At 39.9% G+C, this 19,911-nt stretch overlaps 1 protein-coding gene across 1 annotated transcript; it reads left to right on the top strand.

Moving 5' to 3' along the window:
* The first annotated feature begins 7,408 nt into the window (after positions 1 to 7,408).
* Positions 7,409 to 12,132, top strand: LOC139452602 (mannosyl-oligosaccharide glucosidase-like). The gene is made up of 3 exons (XM_071234131.1): positions 7,409 to 7,827; positions 8,197 to 8,423; positions 10,200 to 12,132. The coding sequence occupies exons 1-3, from the start codon at positions 7,494 to 7,496 to the stop codon at positions 12,090 to 12,092; spliced, it is 2,454 nt and encodes an 817-aa protein (XP_071090232.1). The 5' UTR covers positions 7,409 to 7,493; the 3' UTR covers positions 12,093 to 12,132.
* Positions 12,133 to 19,911: the final 7,779 nt, after the last annotated feature.

Raw genomic sequence — 19,911 nt, 5'->3', positions numbered from 1 at the left:
ACATCTTGGGCACAGACACATACCCCGTTCTCTTACGATAGTCTACGTTTTTTGGCTTTGATGATGATGGTGATGGTGATGTTGGAGATTTATGAGCGGTTCCGATGGCCCTGATAATTTGTAGGTTTGTATGCCCGTAAGAAGCCTAGTTACAGCCCTGCTCGTTAGTTTGTTTTAGTGGTATGCTAATTAAGATGTATTAGTTTGTTTGTTGTTTAACGCCGCACTCAGCAATATTCCAGCTTTGTGACGGCGGTTTGTAAATAATGGAGTCTGGACCAGACAATCCAGTGATTGAAATCATGAGCATCGATCCACACAATTGGGATACGATGACATGCATCAAACAGGTCAGAGACCCTGACCACCCGATCCCGTTAGCCGCCTCTTACGACAAACATAGTCGTATTTTACTGCAAGAATGGGTTGCTGAAGACCTATTCTGAACCGGATCTTCGCGGGTGTGTTTAAGATGTAACCAGCTGTCTAACTTACGTAGGATAATTTATACCCAGGCGCTAAACACAACCGATGCTTACACAGTCGCGGGGAAGTATGAGGAAGTAGAGGCAGCAAATGACTGAAGCGCTACTAAAAGTGTTAAGTGTGATTAGAGTTACCACCCCTAGTTTTTGTAAATACACACTTCAAGCTTGGTCGTTCTTGAGGTTTCGTGACAGTTTCTAGAAGACTGGCTGTACCTTTATAAGAGCGAAATGAGGGCGATTCGATGCCTTTACGATTTGACTACGTGTAATCTACCTACATGTTCGGAGAGGGTACCTATCTGAAAACTCCGAACTCCCGCCAGCTTCCAACACTATTACTGATTCAGAACGGACACATGTTACAAGACACTCGACGTGTTACTTACTGGTGCTGCCACTTATTTGGCCCATTATTTTGCATTTTGGGATTTTAAACTTATAAAACTACGTGTTTCAATTTAACTTCATTGATCTTGTGATTTACTGATTTCACGATTTCTGGGTTTAATCCTTGCGTTTCACCTCGTAACGTAGGTCACAGGACCCCTTGTCTTGATGCAGGAACCGAGTGCTGAAATTGCTGAATTGCTGAAATCACTCATTAATCAGTCTCGTTAATCCGACACGGTGATCAGCGTACTCCGCGGTCATCTGCCCGCGAGTACATAGCCCCGTGTTTTGATGCGAAACGAGTCGGCGAGTAGCTGGATAATAAACGGCTGCATAGATAAACTTGCTTAACAATAAACAATTACTGCTTTAAATAAACAAAACAGGATTAATCACATGCCTAGATAACCTCAATCTCATTTAATTCGGATACAAGTTCTCGCTACCGCTAAGGACATCCCATTGTGCACAGTTGAGTCCATTGGGTACGCCAAAACAAAAAAATCTATGGTCGTGGTTTCAAATCCCGGTCCATCCCGATTATGTTTCTTGGTATGTCAGCACCAGACCCGTGGTAAGCATCTAAGACCAACATCACATCGGGCCTTCCTCCAATATTAAGGTGACACGCCGTGATATAACTGGAATACTGTTAAACCTAAATCACTCCCTCACTCACTCGGTTATCTAATCTCTGGCGCGGGGCGGTCGGGTAGCCTAGTGGTTAAAGCGTTGGCTCGCCACGCCGAAGACCCGGGTTCGATTCCTGACATGGGTACAATGTGTGAAGCCAATTTCTGGTGTCCCCCGCCGTGATATTGCTGGAATATTGCTAAAAGCGGTGTAAAACCATACTCACTCACTCACTCACTCACTCGAATCCCGGACGGGACTCAACCCAATAAAGTACGAGAATCTGTACTTTACTAAGAAAGTGTTATCCCAAATATAACATAGGTTAAATATGACCACTTTCTTAATGGCATTGTGTATTCATGACCTTGCATTGTACTTAACTACTTAAAAGATCAAGTATTTGATCCGCTGAAAAACGCGTGACACTTAGATAATAATGTTTTTTTGTGCTTCTTTTGTAATGAAACATCGAATTTGGTAGTTAAATATTTACTCTTTTTAAAGGCGATGACCCCCTCACTTAAACCGGTATAAACAGGACTTGTGCATGACTGATTCCGACAAACAATCGAACGACGTCGTCCCAGAAGGGGATTAATGAAAGTTTAGTTGGTCAACGTCCTGCGATTGAGCCCTCGAGAGGCCACATGCAGTGTTATAAACTATCCGTGTGTACTAAAAGAGGTAAGACATAACGAGGGGAAAGCTAACTTTTATTGAAGAAATACATTCTACTTTATCCGATTGAGAGAGTCTCGCAGTAAACCGGCACTCCGCTCTGGTCGAGGAAGAAAGCGTTGCAATTGCAGTCGAAGCTGAGGACAATAACAGGTACAGTGTATGTACAACAATAAACGTGTCTTTCAATAGACATTCGACAAGAGCGATGGGACAATACTCTATCGATTTGCAACATAACGTTCAATCCCTTCCATGCTGTGCATTACCGTTATTGGTATAAGTTTATAAACTGAGGAGCAAAAGAAACTATACATTTCAGTTTATTTGATGGTATGTTTGATTGTCAACTGAAAATATCTTAAGTCAGGGATATTATTTTTAAACTCTGAACTGTACTGGCACTTTATCAGCATTGAATGAATATTTCTATATTGTTTTATTTAAAAAAAATGTAATTTGATTTTTTTAAAATAAAAAAACAACAACGTTGTTCGCATAATACACAACTCTTAGACATCTTATATTTGAAAATCAATAAATTTGCTTTTTTGTAACATTTCAAACATGGTAGGTACATGTAGCAGCAAATAAATTTCATACCCCAGGCTTCATTGAACCAATTTATTTTTACCCAACATTACCCAGACACAGATTAATTTTCAAAAAACTGTTGCATGAATGAGTGATGGTTAAATGTATACAATAAAATTAAACAACAGTTCTTTCACTTTTCATTTACATAAAAAAAAACTCGGTATACTTTCTTTTGCCCCTCAGTTTATATTATTAATATAGGCGATGACACATTTTCCGGATGATACGGCGTACACACAAACAGAAGTAACATGATTAGTTTTGGCATTTTTTAAGGTACGTTAGCAGTTTTGAGGTACCAGTGGCACGGTGGGCTCGAGAGTAGCAAGTTGTTATGCAGAATTGCGCCTCTTAGCCGTGCCAGGATTCAGTAGTCGTGGGTTCGAATCCCTGTTTCGTTCCGATTATGAACCTTGGTAACTCATTACGTGTTGCCACGCAGTGATATAACATATACATACTGGCACGTAGCTTCCGGATGGGAGGGGCACTTGGAATAATTACACGGATCTTGGAAGCACGGGTTGTTCGTGCACTCTGAAACACAAGAGGTCAGAGACACTCAGTTTGGAGAGAGAGAGAGGGGAGAGAGAGAGAGAGAGAGAGAGAGAGAGTCACCTTTTTTAACACTGAGTATGGTTTTACGCCGCTTTTAGCAATATTCCAGCAATATCACGGCGGGAGACACCAGAAATGGGCCTCACACATTGTACCCATGTCGGGAATCGAACCCGGGTCTTCGGCGTGACGAGCGAACGATTTAACCACCAGGCTACCCGACCGCCCCCCTTTTTTAACAACTTACGCTGGCCATAAGAGGCTATACATGGACCCGTGGGGTCATGCTTGGTGACTTGATTGATTGTGTGTCATCGTACCCCGACAGCGTGGACCGTTCCTTACAATACCAGTTACTGGATCGTCAGGTCCAGACTCATTATTTACAGGCTGGTATCATACAGCTGTAATATTGTTGCGCGCGGCGTAAAGAACAAACTTTACGCATGTTATGTATGATTACATCAGTGTATGTTTTCATACAGGAGCAGAGTGTGCGACATCTGACGAGATAACATTGCATATATATATCAGTACTAGGCATATGTATCTCACACTTCTGTATAAAATGTTATAAAAATGAATCATACGCTTGGGTCTGTATATTAATAGCATCCGCTTTTCCTGTTCGACTGGGGATCCTGAAAAATACGAAAGAAAAGTACCATTTAAGAATCAATGTAAGAAGTAGGCACTGTGATTTGAGCATTTCAGATAGGTTACACTGAAGCAAAGAACCGAATCAACAGACGTTTGCCAATTAATACATATAGGTATATATATTTCTATCATTTCCGATAAACTTAGAAATCTTCTTACCATTTATCACCAACAAGAGGGATAAGGTTAAGACGATGACATAAAGCTTGAACATAGTGCAAGGCCTTCCACCACGTTTTAGTAGATCTACAGATAACAGCTAACCCAGGACTATAATAGATATGCGTGACATGTTCTTCTGACCGGTGTTAGCTTGAATTGAGGCCAACTGATGAATAGTTTGTTTTTCTTCACACATTCACCTAACGTTTCTTTCCAATATATTTAGCACATTGAACATCCGGGTTACAATTGGTCTTCAGCAACCGGTTCTTGTAAGAGGTGACTTACGGATCCGGTGGTCAGACTTCCTGACTTGGTTGATGCATGACATCGCATCTCAGTTGCGTAGATCGATGCTCATGATGTCAAGCACCAGCTTGCTTGATCCAGATTCGATTATTTACAGATCACAGAGCCATAATATTGCTGAGTGGTGTTAATCAACAAACAAACAAAAGTAACACACAGACTATGTCGGCCCGTTCATGGTTTATTGGTGTGTATATATCTATACAGCATATACACGTTGTATAGTGACCGCTATCAACAAATGACAAGGGCTCCGGTTGAATCGTGCCATTCAGCTGTGCATCCACATCCTTGTCTGGAAGAAAAATGAGTGAGTGCAGATTTATGGTCGCATCAGGCATTATTTCTGGGAGAAAGAGAAATATAAGAATGTGTGTTGCAATCTATTGTTTACACGTTCATGTTATTACAAATCAATTAAATTTTGAACACCGTTTCGGCAAGGTAACATAGACACGAATTTCACATTTGTCAGCATTTATTACAGTTAACCGGTGCTTTGATATATCGTTAGATACTAAATGGCACGTTTCGTGTGAGCGAGTGAGCCTGACTTAACTCTGCAAAAAGTATATCATGGAGTATCAGGTTTAAATATGATAGCAAACTCCAATCATACAGGCCGTTTGGTGAAACCGTCAACCATGGGTAATGTGCGCACAGATACTAACCGGAGAGTATCTGGGATTCGAACCCACGATCATGTCACGGCTATGGGGCGCGCCTCAGCGAATTGTGGCAGCCACGCCCCCTTGGTGGGTAGGTGTGTGAGTGAATGAGTTGGTAGTTGAGTAAGAGGGTGGGCGAACTTGCAGCAATGTCATTTTGGAGACACCCCAATTGCATGGCGGCGTGGCCTATAGGTTAAAGGTTCCCTGGTAACGCCGAAGACGAGTTCGTTTGGTCAGGTAGGTACACAAAGTTTGAAGATATGGTTGAGTCATGACTACTGACAGTAGCATGAAGTGACATTCACTTACTCGCTGACTAATCTACAAAGAAGTTAAATACAGAGTTGATACAGCTGAACATATACCTGCACGTGGCACCGGGGTGACCAAGACACGTGGCCGTCATGCACGGGCTGACGAAGCATGCGAGTGGGATGCAGTCGATAAATCTAGCTACAAGTACAAGAACATCATACTGAAATGAAAATTTGAAGTTAAGGATAAAATCACCCAGAGTATAAAAATTTTCGTAAAAAGAAATATGTGTCTTGAACTAACTAGCCTACAGTAAGTGGAGATCCGGTTAGAATAGGTCTTCAGCAACCCAAGATTGTCGTAACCCAGACAGCTATATGACAGCGGTCTGTAAAGAATCGAGTCTGGACCAGACAGTCCAGTTATTTATATAATAAGCATCTATCCACACAGCTGGGATATGATGACATGCATCAACCAAGTCAGCGAGCCTGACCACCCGATCCCGTTAGTCGCCTCTTACGGCAAGCATGAGTTGCTGAAGACCTATTCTAATTCGGATCTTCACGGGTTTCATGCATATTGGCGAAACATGCATGTACATATGTAGATGGTGTCGTTTTCAACATACACGTAAGTAAGGAACAACTCTCTGTTCCATGTTAACAAAGTGCCATTTTATCTAAGATATATAATTGGTGTTTTGTTGTGCTGGTGATACTACCTTGTCGACATTATGTACGTCTGTACTCACACTGGACTGAGCTCCCGTTGTCCACCGGTGCCCCTGGGTTGTTAAAAAGAATATAGCTGAAACATCCCCCAAATGTCTAATAAACGAAATTATCATTTAGGAATATACAAATATGAAAATATTAATATAACCATGCAGTATATATCACGTCGTGACCATGGGGCAGAAACGGTGCATGTCTCGTAACCCACTCTTGTGGTTAGAACACAGCAACCTTTAATTTTTTAATTTGCTCGTCGTAAGAGGCGACTAACAGGATCGGGTAGTCAGGCTCGCTGACTTGGCTGATGTATGTCATCGATGCTCATGATGTCAATCACTGGATTGTCTTGTCTGATATAATGTAAAATTTACAATCCAAAACAGTGGATTTAAGGTATAAATCAAAACAGTCTATCTATCTATCTATCTATCTATCTATCTATCTATCTATCTATTTGGATGGTTGGATGGAGAGAGAGAGAGATGGGGGGGGGGGGGGGGGGAGGAGGAGGGGGGCAGACAGAAAGTAGATAGGAATTAATTCTCATGCGAGAGTTTTATTATCTATTTTCGAGTTGAAATAAAATTCACTGACCAAGCGGTGAAGTATTGATTTAAATTTTCAGATTATTCTAGTATTTCGTCACTAAATACATAATGATAAGTAGTAAATACTCTTTGATATAGGTTATGAACAGAAACAGTTCTCTCTTTTTTCTCAACATAAAACTGACAGTTTACCTTGCACATACGACACAAAAACCACAAATAGGAGAGCAACAACGGTCTTCATGATTTGTTCCAAGTTAAATCAGACGTGATTTGCCTTCAGAACCAAATTAATAGTTTATCAGTACCTTGAAATCTGGTGAGTTCTCACGGTGTCAAGATAAGCTTGCGTGTTTTTGTTATATTTCAACAGTCTGTGTTGTTGAAATTGTAACAAGAAGGTTGAAATAAACATATGAAAATTCCGAAATGTTCAGAATGTTACTATAAAAGAATTTAGAAATAATTTACAGTGGCTGTTGACATCGAAAAATGTATCGGCTGTGAAAGTATTATATTTTACGAGCGCTTTGATTAATTAGTGATGTCGTAATCATTACTTGGGCGTTATGATTTATTTCGGTCTTCGATGGGATTTGATTGTTATTTTAGGTTTGATCGGATATTTATTCTGCACAATAAAAGATAGGTTGAACGAGTGATTTTACGACAAACGTAATTTGGTTATCTGTGGTCTGCTACTTCCGGTTTATGGCGTCGGTGTCCACGTTGCTGTGTTTGTGTGTAAATACGATGCATTTCCAAATGTCTATGCATTAATCATCTATTACATAATTGTCAACGATGTCTAAGGAAGTCAGGCGTCGGAGCCGACCACGTGACGGCCCAGGACCGTCCAAATCTTACAGCAGACCGTCTCAAAAATCTTCTAAAAGCCCAGGGGGCCTCTTGACCAAATTGGCAATATCTGCTGTGGCCGCCGGCGTGGTGCTAGTTATTGCATATATGCGGTATCAGACGTCACTGAAGTCAGCAGTGAAAACGCCACTGCAATCACCGACAATACTGGCAGATAATAGTTCCAGTGCTGCTGAAAACCCCGATAGATTTTGGGGGACTTACAGATCGCACATGTATTTCGGGATGAAGACGAGGAGCAAAGCATCCCCTGTAGTTGGTATGAAACCCTTTTTCTCCCCATTTCTACTGTATTATGTCTCTTAAAGTTCTGTGTTTCACAAGAGACCCCAACAGACTCTGGAGAATAAATTACAAAACGAGTCCCAACTCAAGTTTGGGATAATTAGATTGCTTCAGCTCCAGGAAATTAAGCACTGTATTGGGCTCCTTTTGGATGTTAGGGGAATGGGGATTCTGTCGAAGAATAGCACACCACATATCTGACAATACTTTCACGGCTGTTTATTAACTAATATTTTCGTTATTTTTATCTAATGTTTTTAGTCATAAGGGATTTAAATAGTTTCTGAATGAAATTTTGATATAAATAAAAGGATACACAAGAATGCATATCTATTACTTGCAGGTCTGATGTGGCTGACTCAGTTCACTGGGCAGATGCCGCCACCGTTACGTCATTGGTGTGACCAGGGTGACAGGCTACAGCGCTATGGCTGGATGCTGCATGATGGCGTCAACTTTGGTTCACAGGACATCCATGATTCCACGTACATGCTGAGGACTCAGTTTGTGAAGCGACCTGGAGGTCAGCATGGAGGGGACTGGTCAGCCAGAGTCAAAGCAGTTCCATATGTAAGCAGCCGTGTCTTTACAATTTCCCCTTGGGGGGGTTCAAGGTCAAGATAGGTCTCCAGTACCTTATACATGTCACTAGAGCAGACTGGCAAGGGGATTGGCTGATCTGGCTGTATGGCATGCCTGTTTGCATGTCAACCTGCCCAAATGGAGTGATTGTGGCTCATGCTTTCAGTCACTGGTTTGCCAGGTCCAGACTTGAATATTTATAGGCCCCCATGGTATAGCTGGAATACTGTTGACTACAATATTAAGCAACTGTCACTCAGCTCAATAACTGTTAATGTTTTTGGACCAGGGTTTATCTAGACCAGCTCAGAGGCTGATATTCGATGCATAGGTTTTGAGCAAATCTCAGTAAAAACTCCTAAAATGGAATTAGACATTTCCCTATTCATGTTAATATAACTTGTTATATCTTTGTAGAGGTAACTGTATATCACTGACGACAGGACCAATAACCATGATAACCAGGAAGAGGCTTTAATGCTTATTTTTACATCATTACAATTTCAAAATACCTCGGAATTTACAGACCTTGTAAACTCAATTTTTAATCTCAATTTTGAACAAAATATTGATTATTTTCTCAATTTGCCTACCAAGAGCTACTTAGTTTAGAATCTTAGATAAATGCCTGTTGGAGAAAGTATGTTTTTTTGCGTTAGTGAAATGCCTTGAAATATAATGAAATTTGTATACCACTTCCTGACAATACATGCTCAGCCTCTTTATGGCTTATAGCATGTATAGTGCCTAGTGGGTCCCTGTTTGGTGTTTGTCATACATTTGACCTCGCTTCTGAGGTCTTGACAGCATTAGAAATTGGCACTAGTCCTATAGTCCTTGCCAAACTGCCCAATAGTTAAGGTATCTTAAGGACTAATAGAAATTTGCCATTTTTAAAGGTTTTGCTATATGTTATCATGATAAGGACTAGTAGACTAAAAGTGTTAGTTTCAACTGCTGCTTGAACAAATGCTTTGTGTGTGTATATTATGTTAAAAAGCAACACATATTGAACCATTCACACTTTGCTGATTATGGATCCTATCCACAGTGTGATAAGCATGATAAAAGAAGTTGTGTTCGAATAAACACTGTGATTGTCAGAGAGTCACACTTCTATGTAGTAATAACATAACTCTCTCCAATGTTGGTTGTAGGAGGAATTATTATATTTTAACAGCTTTTAAGTTTGTTTAAGGATTCTCAAATTATGTTTATTTTATCATATCAAACAATTAAAAAATTGTCATTAATAGCTAAAACAATAATCATTAAAACACCTTAATTTCTGTACCGCCTCCATGGTCTAGTGGTAGAGCGTCGCCCGGAGAGCTGAAGGTCCGGGGTTCAATCCCCGGCCGCGTCATATCAAAAGACGATAAAGATGGTACTTGTTGTTACCCTGTCTGGTGCTCGGCATTTAGGGGTAAAACAAGGACTTGTCAGCTTGGAGTCAGAATACTGTGTCTGAATTGGGTATTCATGTTAAACTGCAGCATGGTATATCAGTGGGCGCGCGTGCGCATGCACACACGCACACGCACACGCACGCACACACACACACAGAAACACAGTTGCTATATCAGTGCAGTAATCTTGGACGTGACGTCAAACCCCATTTCACCTCACCTTAATTTCTGTTTACGTTAATGTTAAACATAAAAAATCTAATTGATGCCCGTTTTCCTTTTGTACCCTTTTTGTATCTGTATAACAGATTGTTTCTGAGGAAAAAATTACATACTGCATCTTTTCTACTTCCAGAACCCAAACAAACCTGCAACAGTATCTCTGATGTTCTACATGGCCCTGGACGGCCAAGGTCAACTTGAGCCACAACTGACCAAGAAGCGCCTCTCATCAATCAAGGGATACTCAGAGGAGCTTGGTCATTTTGAGCTGAAGTTCCCCAAGAACACGGCAACAGGGGCCAGAAACAGCCATCTGATCAGCCACTCCCCTCAACTGGACAAGCTGAAGGACGTCCTCATGGCCTCTATGGCTGTGGATGCTTGGGACAAGAAGAGGACTCTGCCATATTTTGTACTAAATGGTCGAGCCATCCCAAGTGACCAACCCACTAACTTTGTTGTGCACCAGGTCACTGCAACTCTCCCATTTGAGATGGAGGTTGTCTTTGAGTCTGGCAGTGTCACCAACAGACGTGACACTTTGGCTGGGAATGTGTTTGAAAATGCCTTGCAAAACCATGTGAGTACCTTCAATGAACGTTTCTTGAAAACATTTCCCCTCAAAGAGAGAGGGTACTCTGTCAATGAGATTAACTTCGCAAAAGCAGCTCTTAGTAACATGGTAGGCAGCATTGGTTATTTCTATGGATCGTCACTTGTTCAGTCGATTTACAACGAAGAACCTGTTGAATATTGGCAAACCCCTCTGTACACCGGAGTCCCTTCACGACCATTCTTTCCAAGAGGGTTTCTGTGGGATGAAGGCTTTCACAACCTCCTCATCAGCCAATGGGATCCCTCCATCTCCAAAGACATCATTGCTCATTGGCTTGATACCATGAATGTTGAGGGCTGGATTCCTCGTGAGCAGATTCTTGGAGTCGAGGCTCGGGCAAAGGTTCCAGGAGAATTTGTTGTACAAAGAAACAAAAATGCAAATCCGCCAACATTTTTCCTGCCTCTTCAGCGGCTTATCAAAGACATGATCAAGAGCAACACACTCAAAGACAGAACATTCCTCAGCGCCCTCTATCCACGATTAAAGGCCTGGTACTCGTGGTACAACTCAAGTCAAGTTGGAAAAGATCCTTCATCTTATCGCTGGCGGGGGAGAGATGCAACTGCTGTTAAGCAACTCAATCCCCTGACCTTGACCTCTGGTCTTGATGACTACCCACGATCCTCTCACCCAACTGATGATGAGCGGCATGTGGATCTACGATGTTGGCTTGCTCTAGCTTCAGGTGTTATGGCCGATATTGCACGCTCATTGGCCAAAGATTGGGAAGAATATGACCGCACTCACAAACTGTTGACTGACAATGACCTCCTGGACAAGCTCCATTGGTCCGAACAAGGTCAGCAGTACAGTGATTATGGTCTTCATACCGACCGGGTCAAGTTGGAACGACCAAAGCCTCAGTTAAATCTCCAACCTGGCCAACGGCCTCCACCAATGAACCAAGACAAAATACGGGTCACTCAGGAGGAACCGAAAAACCAGTTCGTCAACATTTTCGGATATGTCAGTCTGTTTCCTTTTCTTTTAAAAATCGTGGAACCCGATTCACCCAAACTGTACAAGATTCTCAACGATCTCAAAAATCCATCCCTGCTGTGGACGGACTATGGTTTACGGTCACTGTCACAGAGTGCAAAACTGTACAACCGATACAATACTGAACATGATCCTCCATACTGGAGGGGCGCCATCTGGATTAACATGAACTACTTAGCCCTTGGCGCCTTAGACTTTTATTCCAGAAGTAGAGGACCTTACCAAAATTTGGCTGCGTCTATATACAAGGATTTGAGAAAAAATATTGTTGATAATCTGATGACTAATTATGAAAAAACAGGATATATATGGGAAAATTATAGTGACAAAACTGGAGAGGGCAAAGGCAGCCATCCATTTACAGGGTGGTCAGCTCTAGTAGTATTGATAATGGGGGAGAGATATTGAAATGGTCATCATTGAAGGGGGTTGGCAGTCAGGGGTAAGGGTGGCGGGGGGATGGGCCATGTCCCTTAGACATGCAAGAGACCTATGATCTTGAGTTCCTGTGCTCTAGGTTTCATTGAACTTTTAAATGTCTGAGATTTGCGTCACATTCCTCCCACATCAGACTGAAACACCATGATGGGACTCAAATACTGTTAACCCCACATTCACTCAATTGGCAGTCCCACTTTGGGCTAAAAAAATAATAGTCTTGGTTCTCAGGCACCGCCTGCATCATCATAAACTCTGCAGCTTGTTTCATTTTTATTTCCATTTTCAAAAAATCAAAAAATCCTAATACTTAAAAACAATGTCATCCAATATAGCTCACAATTACTTCCCTTTACATATGCACACTTTTTTACTGCACATCTTGCATTATGGTCATGGCGGCAATAGGAGTTTGTATGCTTGTTCATGTAGGGAGGCCCTTTCCCAGGTTGATGGTACACAACTGTTTATTTGGTTACATACTAGTTTGAACAAGCAAAAAAGAAAAAAAACACCGCCCACTATATATTTTCAAAAATCATTGCCTGAAAAGCAATTCTTTTATTTTTTTAAGCCTAAGTTTGAATCAGGTTGTTAATACAAATATGAATATGATGTGGGTTTTTTTTAAGGCACATCACACTCAAATCATAAATAACTACTATTCTAATCTTTTTTTTCAAATTCCGAAATGTGCAGCGTAAATCCTGTTAGGCAGGCAGATCATGTACTGTTGTGTTGTTCATCAACCCCAACGACTCAACCTCGGTTAAACAGCTGTTGGTCTATAATGCTCATCAATTATTTGGACCCCAAAGGTATTGTAGCGAGGGATCACTATGCAACACCTTAACATGTCTGCGAACTCAAGTTTAATGATTCAGATTACCGTATTCGTCGTAATAAGCACCCCGCTCTAATAAGCGCCCATGGCGATATTTGCTAATATTTTGGCTAGTGAACAATCCCAATTAGCACCCTTTCCAATTGATCAATGTACACAAGACTTATTTATTCGTGTATAATACGCCCTCGTGTGTTATATGCACCCTTAATTATAGGCAGTTAAATTCTCGAAAATATATCTACCGGGTATCGTGTATAATACACACAGATTCTTCTTTTATATCATTTCAGGCTGTCAGCATAAACCACAAAATTTGCAGTCTTTCAACTCTGCTTTTTTTTTCACCAAAATTATATTCTAATAAGAGCCCCCTATTTCTAATTTTGAGAGCACCCTGGGCGTTTATTACGTCAAATACGGTAATCTCACTTTCAGACCTCAGTGTAGAATGGATGGAGATAACAAGTGAAGGTAAAACCCTAAGGTCCTGACACAAACATATCTGTAAACTCCCATGCAAGTCTACTGTACATCGGTCTGGATTTCCTCAGTTTCAGAAAGACAAGGAGATTCTCTGGGATCATTTATATTATATATTAAGAGACATTTAATTACAAAATTCTTTTCATTTCAGAGTCTTAATGTTGGTTAAGATCCAGATCAATCTAGAAATAAATGTTTACTTTTAAATTGTCTTAAAATACGTTTAAAGTTCTCACCTAAAAACTGAAAATGGTCTTTGATGCATAGTCTTCCCATAGATTTTACGGAAATGTCCTTGAACTGATGTTGGTTTCAGAATTATGGCTCTCTTGATTGGTCTGCCTGTTGACAATATTTTGTTCACGGATATTTTTTCGTCAAGCTTAAATATACATTAAGTCATTTTTTGTATTGGATAAGCTTGTCAAACTTGTAGCAGTTACATGAAACAGTTTTATCCCCTGCCACGGAGTAGGACGCGGATATCGGTTAGACCTCCGTCCTTCTGTCCATTGACTTTAATGGGGACAACTCTTTTCAGACATCGCTGTGGAAACAAGGATGGAATTTTCCATACATCATTAAGAGATAAATATGTTGATGTAGTGAGAAACCCATCATTGTTTTTTTCATTGTTATGGCCCTTGTTTGATTTTTTTAACATGGTGCACAGTGTCAAAATGGGGTCAAGTCTTCTCAGAAACACTAGGATAATATTTTTCATACAGCATTATGGGATACCTATCCAGATCAAGTTCGAAACCCAGCCATCATAATTAATATTGTACAGAGTTATGGCCCTTGCTTTGTATTTGGACATGGTGGACTGAACCCTAAATGGGATACACTTTCTTGGAAACCGCTAGAATAATGGATGGAAGAGTTTTTATATGAATACTTTGTTCAGAAATATGCCCAAATGAATAGTTTGTTGGCAGTAGAGAAAAAAATTAATAGGTTGTTTTGTGGAAAATACCCAACGTCATATTATGTGTGTTGATAATCAAAGTGAAAAGCGTTTGATGGTGGTCAGTTAATAACAAGACAGCTGGGGAAAAATCAAATGGATGTTCCCATATTCAGACAAGCACTCTCACCATGCTATACTTGTCGCAAGAGGCGACTAACGGGATCGGGTGGTCAGACTCGCTGACTTGGTTGATGCATGTCATCGTATCCCAGTTGCCTGGAATGATGCTCATGATGTCAATCACTCATTTATTTACAGACCAACGTCATATAGCTGGAATATTGCTGAGTGGAGCGTTAAGCAAACAAACAAACTATGGCATCAGTTGATTTGATATAATTCAATATCAGGTTATTACTTATTATCATAATTTTTGTCATTATCATGATTAAGATTGTCACAAAATGTCGTCACGGTTATTCAGTGTTTGATGTTGCCTCGTTTACCAATTTTCATTCTCGGTGTCAGTACAGAAAATATTGTTAAATTCCTTTTATGTTTGGTCATAATATTCTAGGTTGTAGCAGGATCACTCAGGGTACATGGGATTTTATGCTTCCCGCATTTATACCTCCTACTGACATGTTTAAATGTGACATTGCAAAAGAATTAACACAAATTCAAAATTGATTGATAGAAAACAGCTGTTTGATTGAGCTGAGCATTTGCTGAGGTTATCTTGTGCTGTGTCACGCTCGGGGGGTGGGAAGCGTGCAGTTCTTTGCATTGAAACTGGGTATAAGGTATTAATTCTACCTCTCAAAAATCCATGTGCAGCCTGCATTGCTCGTGGCAGGGTATAAGAGATTTATTCCCCGCTGAGAAATTTATTACCCTCCAAGGTGGGTTACACAGTATTTTATCAAGATCACGTGGACCAATCAGATCTCATCATTCTGACATGGAGGTATCATAAATCATGTTATGTGTGCCAGATTATCATGAGTATGTGGTGTAAACTGATGTTGATTTTGGGAGGATATGATACTGTTTCATACCACACGAGTCATACCAGGGCAGCCACAATTCATAGTAACACGACAAATTTAACCTGACGGTATGTTACACAGTAGAGCTACCCATATGGTGATAAATGTTTTAATTCTTTTCGTTTTTTAGAAGCTATCATTTACATTTTGTAATAACTTGGCATGATAACTACTTATTGTTAACTTGCAGCATGTCAAGAGACAAAATGCTAAATCTGATTGCATAAAACAATAAGAATGAGCCTATTAAACCAGTCATGTGGGTAAAACACAAACTGGTTGATGTCAGAGTTTGTCAGCTGGGCCACATGGTACATCATGTACATAGAGAATGTCACTCAAGTATTAAGGTACTTAAGGTATTAATTAATTATTATGATACGTGTTGTCTCAAGACTCAAGTGTGGCGACATGTCTCAATACAGTATACAGTGTATGAACAGTTTCTTTGGTCCAGTTCAAGTGGAGTACCGGGTAGTTTTTTTTATAGAAACGTTTTGAGGCTTGCAATAATGTGGCACCCCTAATATGTGTTTTAAAAGGTTTTCCTGAATCCCTAGATAGTATTAATCTTTGAGCAAGTATTACTGTCGGGGAATGAAAATTAAGTTTAGTTAATCAGACAGGATTTATGATATTGTTTTCATATCATATATATGTAATACTCCAGTTGTCAAACAAATCCACATTGAATGATTCCTGTGTTCCAGCCATTAATTAAATAAATATATTATGCAGTGTATACGTTATAGTGTCAGAGACGTTTTTTGTCATGTAAAGTCTAGATCAATTTATTTCTAGTTTTAAAGATTATTGGTACTATGCCAAATATCAAGAAAATAAAATTACTTTTTGGGGTGCAGTTTGATTTGAAATGAATAAATAAATAAATAAATAAATAAATAATTTAAATAAATAATTTAAATAAATAAATAAATAAATAAAAACTAACCATATTTAAATCCAACAGGATTAAATAAAAAAAGGAAAAATTTAAGCTGAACAATTTACAAAAAGCTTATCTGTAAGAATTATATTCCTAGGCCAAAAAAGTACATTTTTCAAGTTAGTGTGTTTGCATAATAACCTGTCAGTTCTTCCAAACTGTGTCACTGTTGATGTATGTATGTGTACATGTCGAAGATTATCTGTGTCAGAGATGATCAGGTCCACATGGAATTGGTTCTATCCGGAACAAATATTGCCAATGTAAATGTACCTTGGAAAGATTGTCATAGTAAAAATTGTTCCATGGGAATAATTGCCTTTGAGAAAATAGTACCAAAGAACAATTTCACCAATTTCAAAGAGTGTCTGTTCCTGTAGTGAAATTGTTCCTTTGTATTATATATTCGTTGAAACTGATCGTTGTTGACATGTTGTGGTCAGTGATCATGACTTCAGCATTATGCTACTTGTAACAAGAGGTGTAGAATGCCTCAGAAGTCGGAGTTTGCCTCGCAGCCATAACTTCACAGGTGGCTGTAAATGGTCATGGATTTGTATTGGAATGACATATAGCAATACAGGGTATAGCTTTAAGATAAGATGTTGCAGCTTAAGAACATTTTGCGCGGCCAAGTTCCAGTTTCAGAATTCAGGATTTGATTTCTGCTGGTATTTCTCAAATTCCTGGATGCAACACTGCCAATTAATTGTATCAGAATATTGCACCGTTACCCCATGTTGATTTGAGAAGTTTCCATGTTCACATGTACCTCATTCATACGTTGTCACTGGACTGGGTTACATATAGAGAATCTCACCCGAGTGTCTTTTGATATCAAATATATCAACACGAGTTGATAAAAGTGGGAAAACTCCGAGGCTTGCCGAGGTTTTTTTCCACTTTTATCAACGAGTGTTGATATATTTGATATCAAAAGACACGAGGGTGAGATTTTATTTATCATCCAACATCATTCTTCCAACTTTTTCAGTTTGTAGAAAGTAATAAGCAGTGTCTTAAGTGTAAAAAGTACTAATAACAGCTTCAGTAGCAGATCCATTAGTGATGTCATTTGATTGTGACGTCATGGTAACCAATGATGTCACAATAGTCTGCAAAGCATTGTGATGCAATTTCATTGCAGCGATATCTACAGTATAGATATCGCTTGATCTCACCCAAGCGATATCTCCTGTGGGAGCCAGTTTCGGATGATAAAATTGAATATTCTGCAAAGAAGAAATACATCTTACTTATTTTTGTAAACCTTTGTTGTTTATTTCAAGATGTATATGTTGTCTTGCTTAACTTGAATAAATTGGCTGGCCAACACAATGAGGATGAAATAGTGTTTCTGCTGAGAGCCGTTGTGGATGTTTACCCATTGTGGTCAGACCCTGACTGGACCCGTGAAGATTCTGGGGTAGAATAGGTCTTCAGCAACACATGCTTGCCGTAAAAGGTGACTATGCTTGTCGTAAAAGGTGACTTTGCTTGTCGTAAAAGGTGACTATGCTTGCCGTAAAAGGTGACTATGCTTGTCGTAAAAGGTGACTTTGCTTGCCGTAAAAGGTGACTATGCTTGTCGTAAAAGGTGACTATGCTTGCCGTAAAAGGTGACTATGCTTGTCGTAAAAAGTGACTATGCTTGTCGTAAAAGGCGACTAACAGGATCGGGTGGTCAGGCTCGCTGACTTGGTTGATGCATGTCATCAATCCCAGTTGCGTGGATTGCTCAGGATATTAATCACTGGATTGTCCGGTATATATATAGCGGGAATATTGCTGAGTGCGGCGTTAAACAACAAACTTAACCAAATAATCAGACCCTGACTGTCACCCTACGATGAGTCATGTCACAGTAGATCCCAAGTAGGTCCTGCTTCTTGGGGGACCAGACCAACATGGGGATCAGGTGGTCAGGATCTGTGACTTTATTGCATGTCATCGAACCGTGTTGGTATTCATTGTTCATGCTTTTAAGCCCTTGTTGACTTGATTATTTCGCATGCCTCTGCATAGCTGGAATAGACACAAGATCCAGGGTAGAATACGTCTTTAGCAACCCATGCTTGCTGTAAAAGGCGACTGTGCTTGTCATAAGAGGCGACTAATGGGATCAGGTGGTCATGCTCACTGACTTGGTTGATGCATTTCATCGTATCCCAGCTGCTAAGTTTGATGCTCATGATGTCAATCACTGGATTGTCTGATTCAGACTCTTTTCACAGACCACCGTCATATAGCTTGAATATTGCTGAGTGCAGTTTTAAACAATATTCACAGACTCTCTCTACATATTTCTTGGATCCTTATGGACAACACTTTGGAGGGAACCATATAGCGATTCCAGGTTAAAAATTGTTCCCAACAATCTATACTGGCCATCTGTTGTGACCAAACCGGTGGTCAGGTCTGTTTAATTCGTTTGCATTAAACAACAAAGAAACAAAAACAATTTGAAGACCTAGATAGTATTGTGTTGAGTTGAGGCAACCACTGGTTTACCTGCTCCAGAGTTGAACACAGACTGCCTTGATTCAGCTGATCCACTGCTGATTTAGAAGTCTTTATTCCAGAATAACAATGCCACATCTGCCATAGTCATATACCTTCAATAATGCTGTGGTGATAAACAACAAATATACAAAACAAACATTCATTATTTAACATTTTATTGTTTGCAGATATCATATATACTGAGAACAAGATTCTGTACATTGCCAAGTGACAGTCAATTACAGTCAATTATTACAGTCAAGCCAGGAAGGGATACATTAACAGCTGACACTAAGATGCTACATACTTGATACACAATCACCAAATCAGGACATCTCGGATGCATAGGGGCATAAAGCAGTAAGCTTGGCTGTAATTTAAGGCGAGACACCATACAGTATACCGATGACTTTCCATGATACAAAAAGAGTTTTAAAAAATAAAGCTTGATCTGGGCATATTTCTTACCCGCAAACATAATTATTTAATTATTACAAAATATCTGTGACAAAGGTCTTATGAATGCAAAGAAATAGAAACAAGATTGTAATTTACCCTTGCAATATCCTCAGCAAAAGGCACCATTTCTAATCGTGCTGATAATAAAACTGATTTGTGTGTAAGCACAAATTTTTCTTAAAGTGGGGAAGCTTAGTTCTGGATATCAATATTTTATTATGTGAAGTTTTCACATATTTGTTGATATCTTGATTCAGCCATTTGTAACAAAACCAGTCCCACGGAACAGTTTACTGGTCCCACCCAAAAATATGGCCAGAAAACTAGAAAAAATTACGCACGTTTTGACAAATATTTTTTCAACAATTTCTGCCCAAGACTTTTCCACACGTATGACATCAGCCATCTGCCAAACACAAGCCAAGCTCATAACATTTAGTGAGTGAGTATGGTTTTACGCCGCTTTTAGCAATATTCCAGCAATATCACGGCAGGGGACACCAGAAATGGACTTGTCGGGAATCGAACCCGGGTCTTCGGCGTGACGAGCGAACGCTTTAACCACTAGGCTACCCGACCGCCCCCCAAGCTCA

The sequence above is a fragment of the Haliotis cracherodii genome, unplaced genomic scaffold (assembly GCF_022045235.1).
Source record: "Haliotis cracherodii isolate W230 unplaced genomic scaffold, xgHalCrac1.p SCAF_9, whole genome shotgun sequence".
NCBI classification, from domain to species: Eukaryota; Metazoa; Mollusca; class Gastropoda; order Lepetellida; family Haliotidae; genus Haliotis; species Haliotis cracherodii.
The sequence above is the reverse complement of the archived record's forward strand: the minus strand, read 5'-3'. Positions and strand labels throughout refer to the sequence as shown.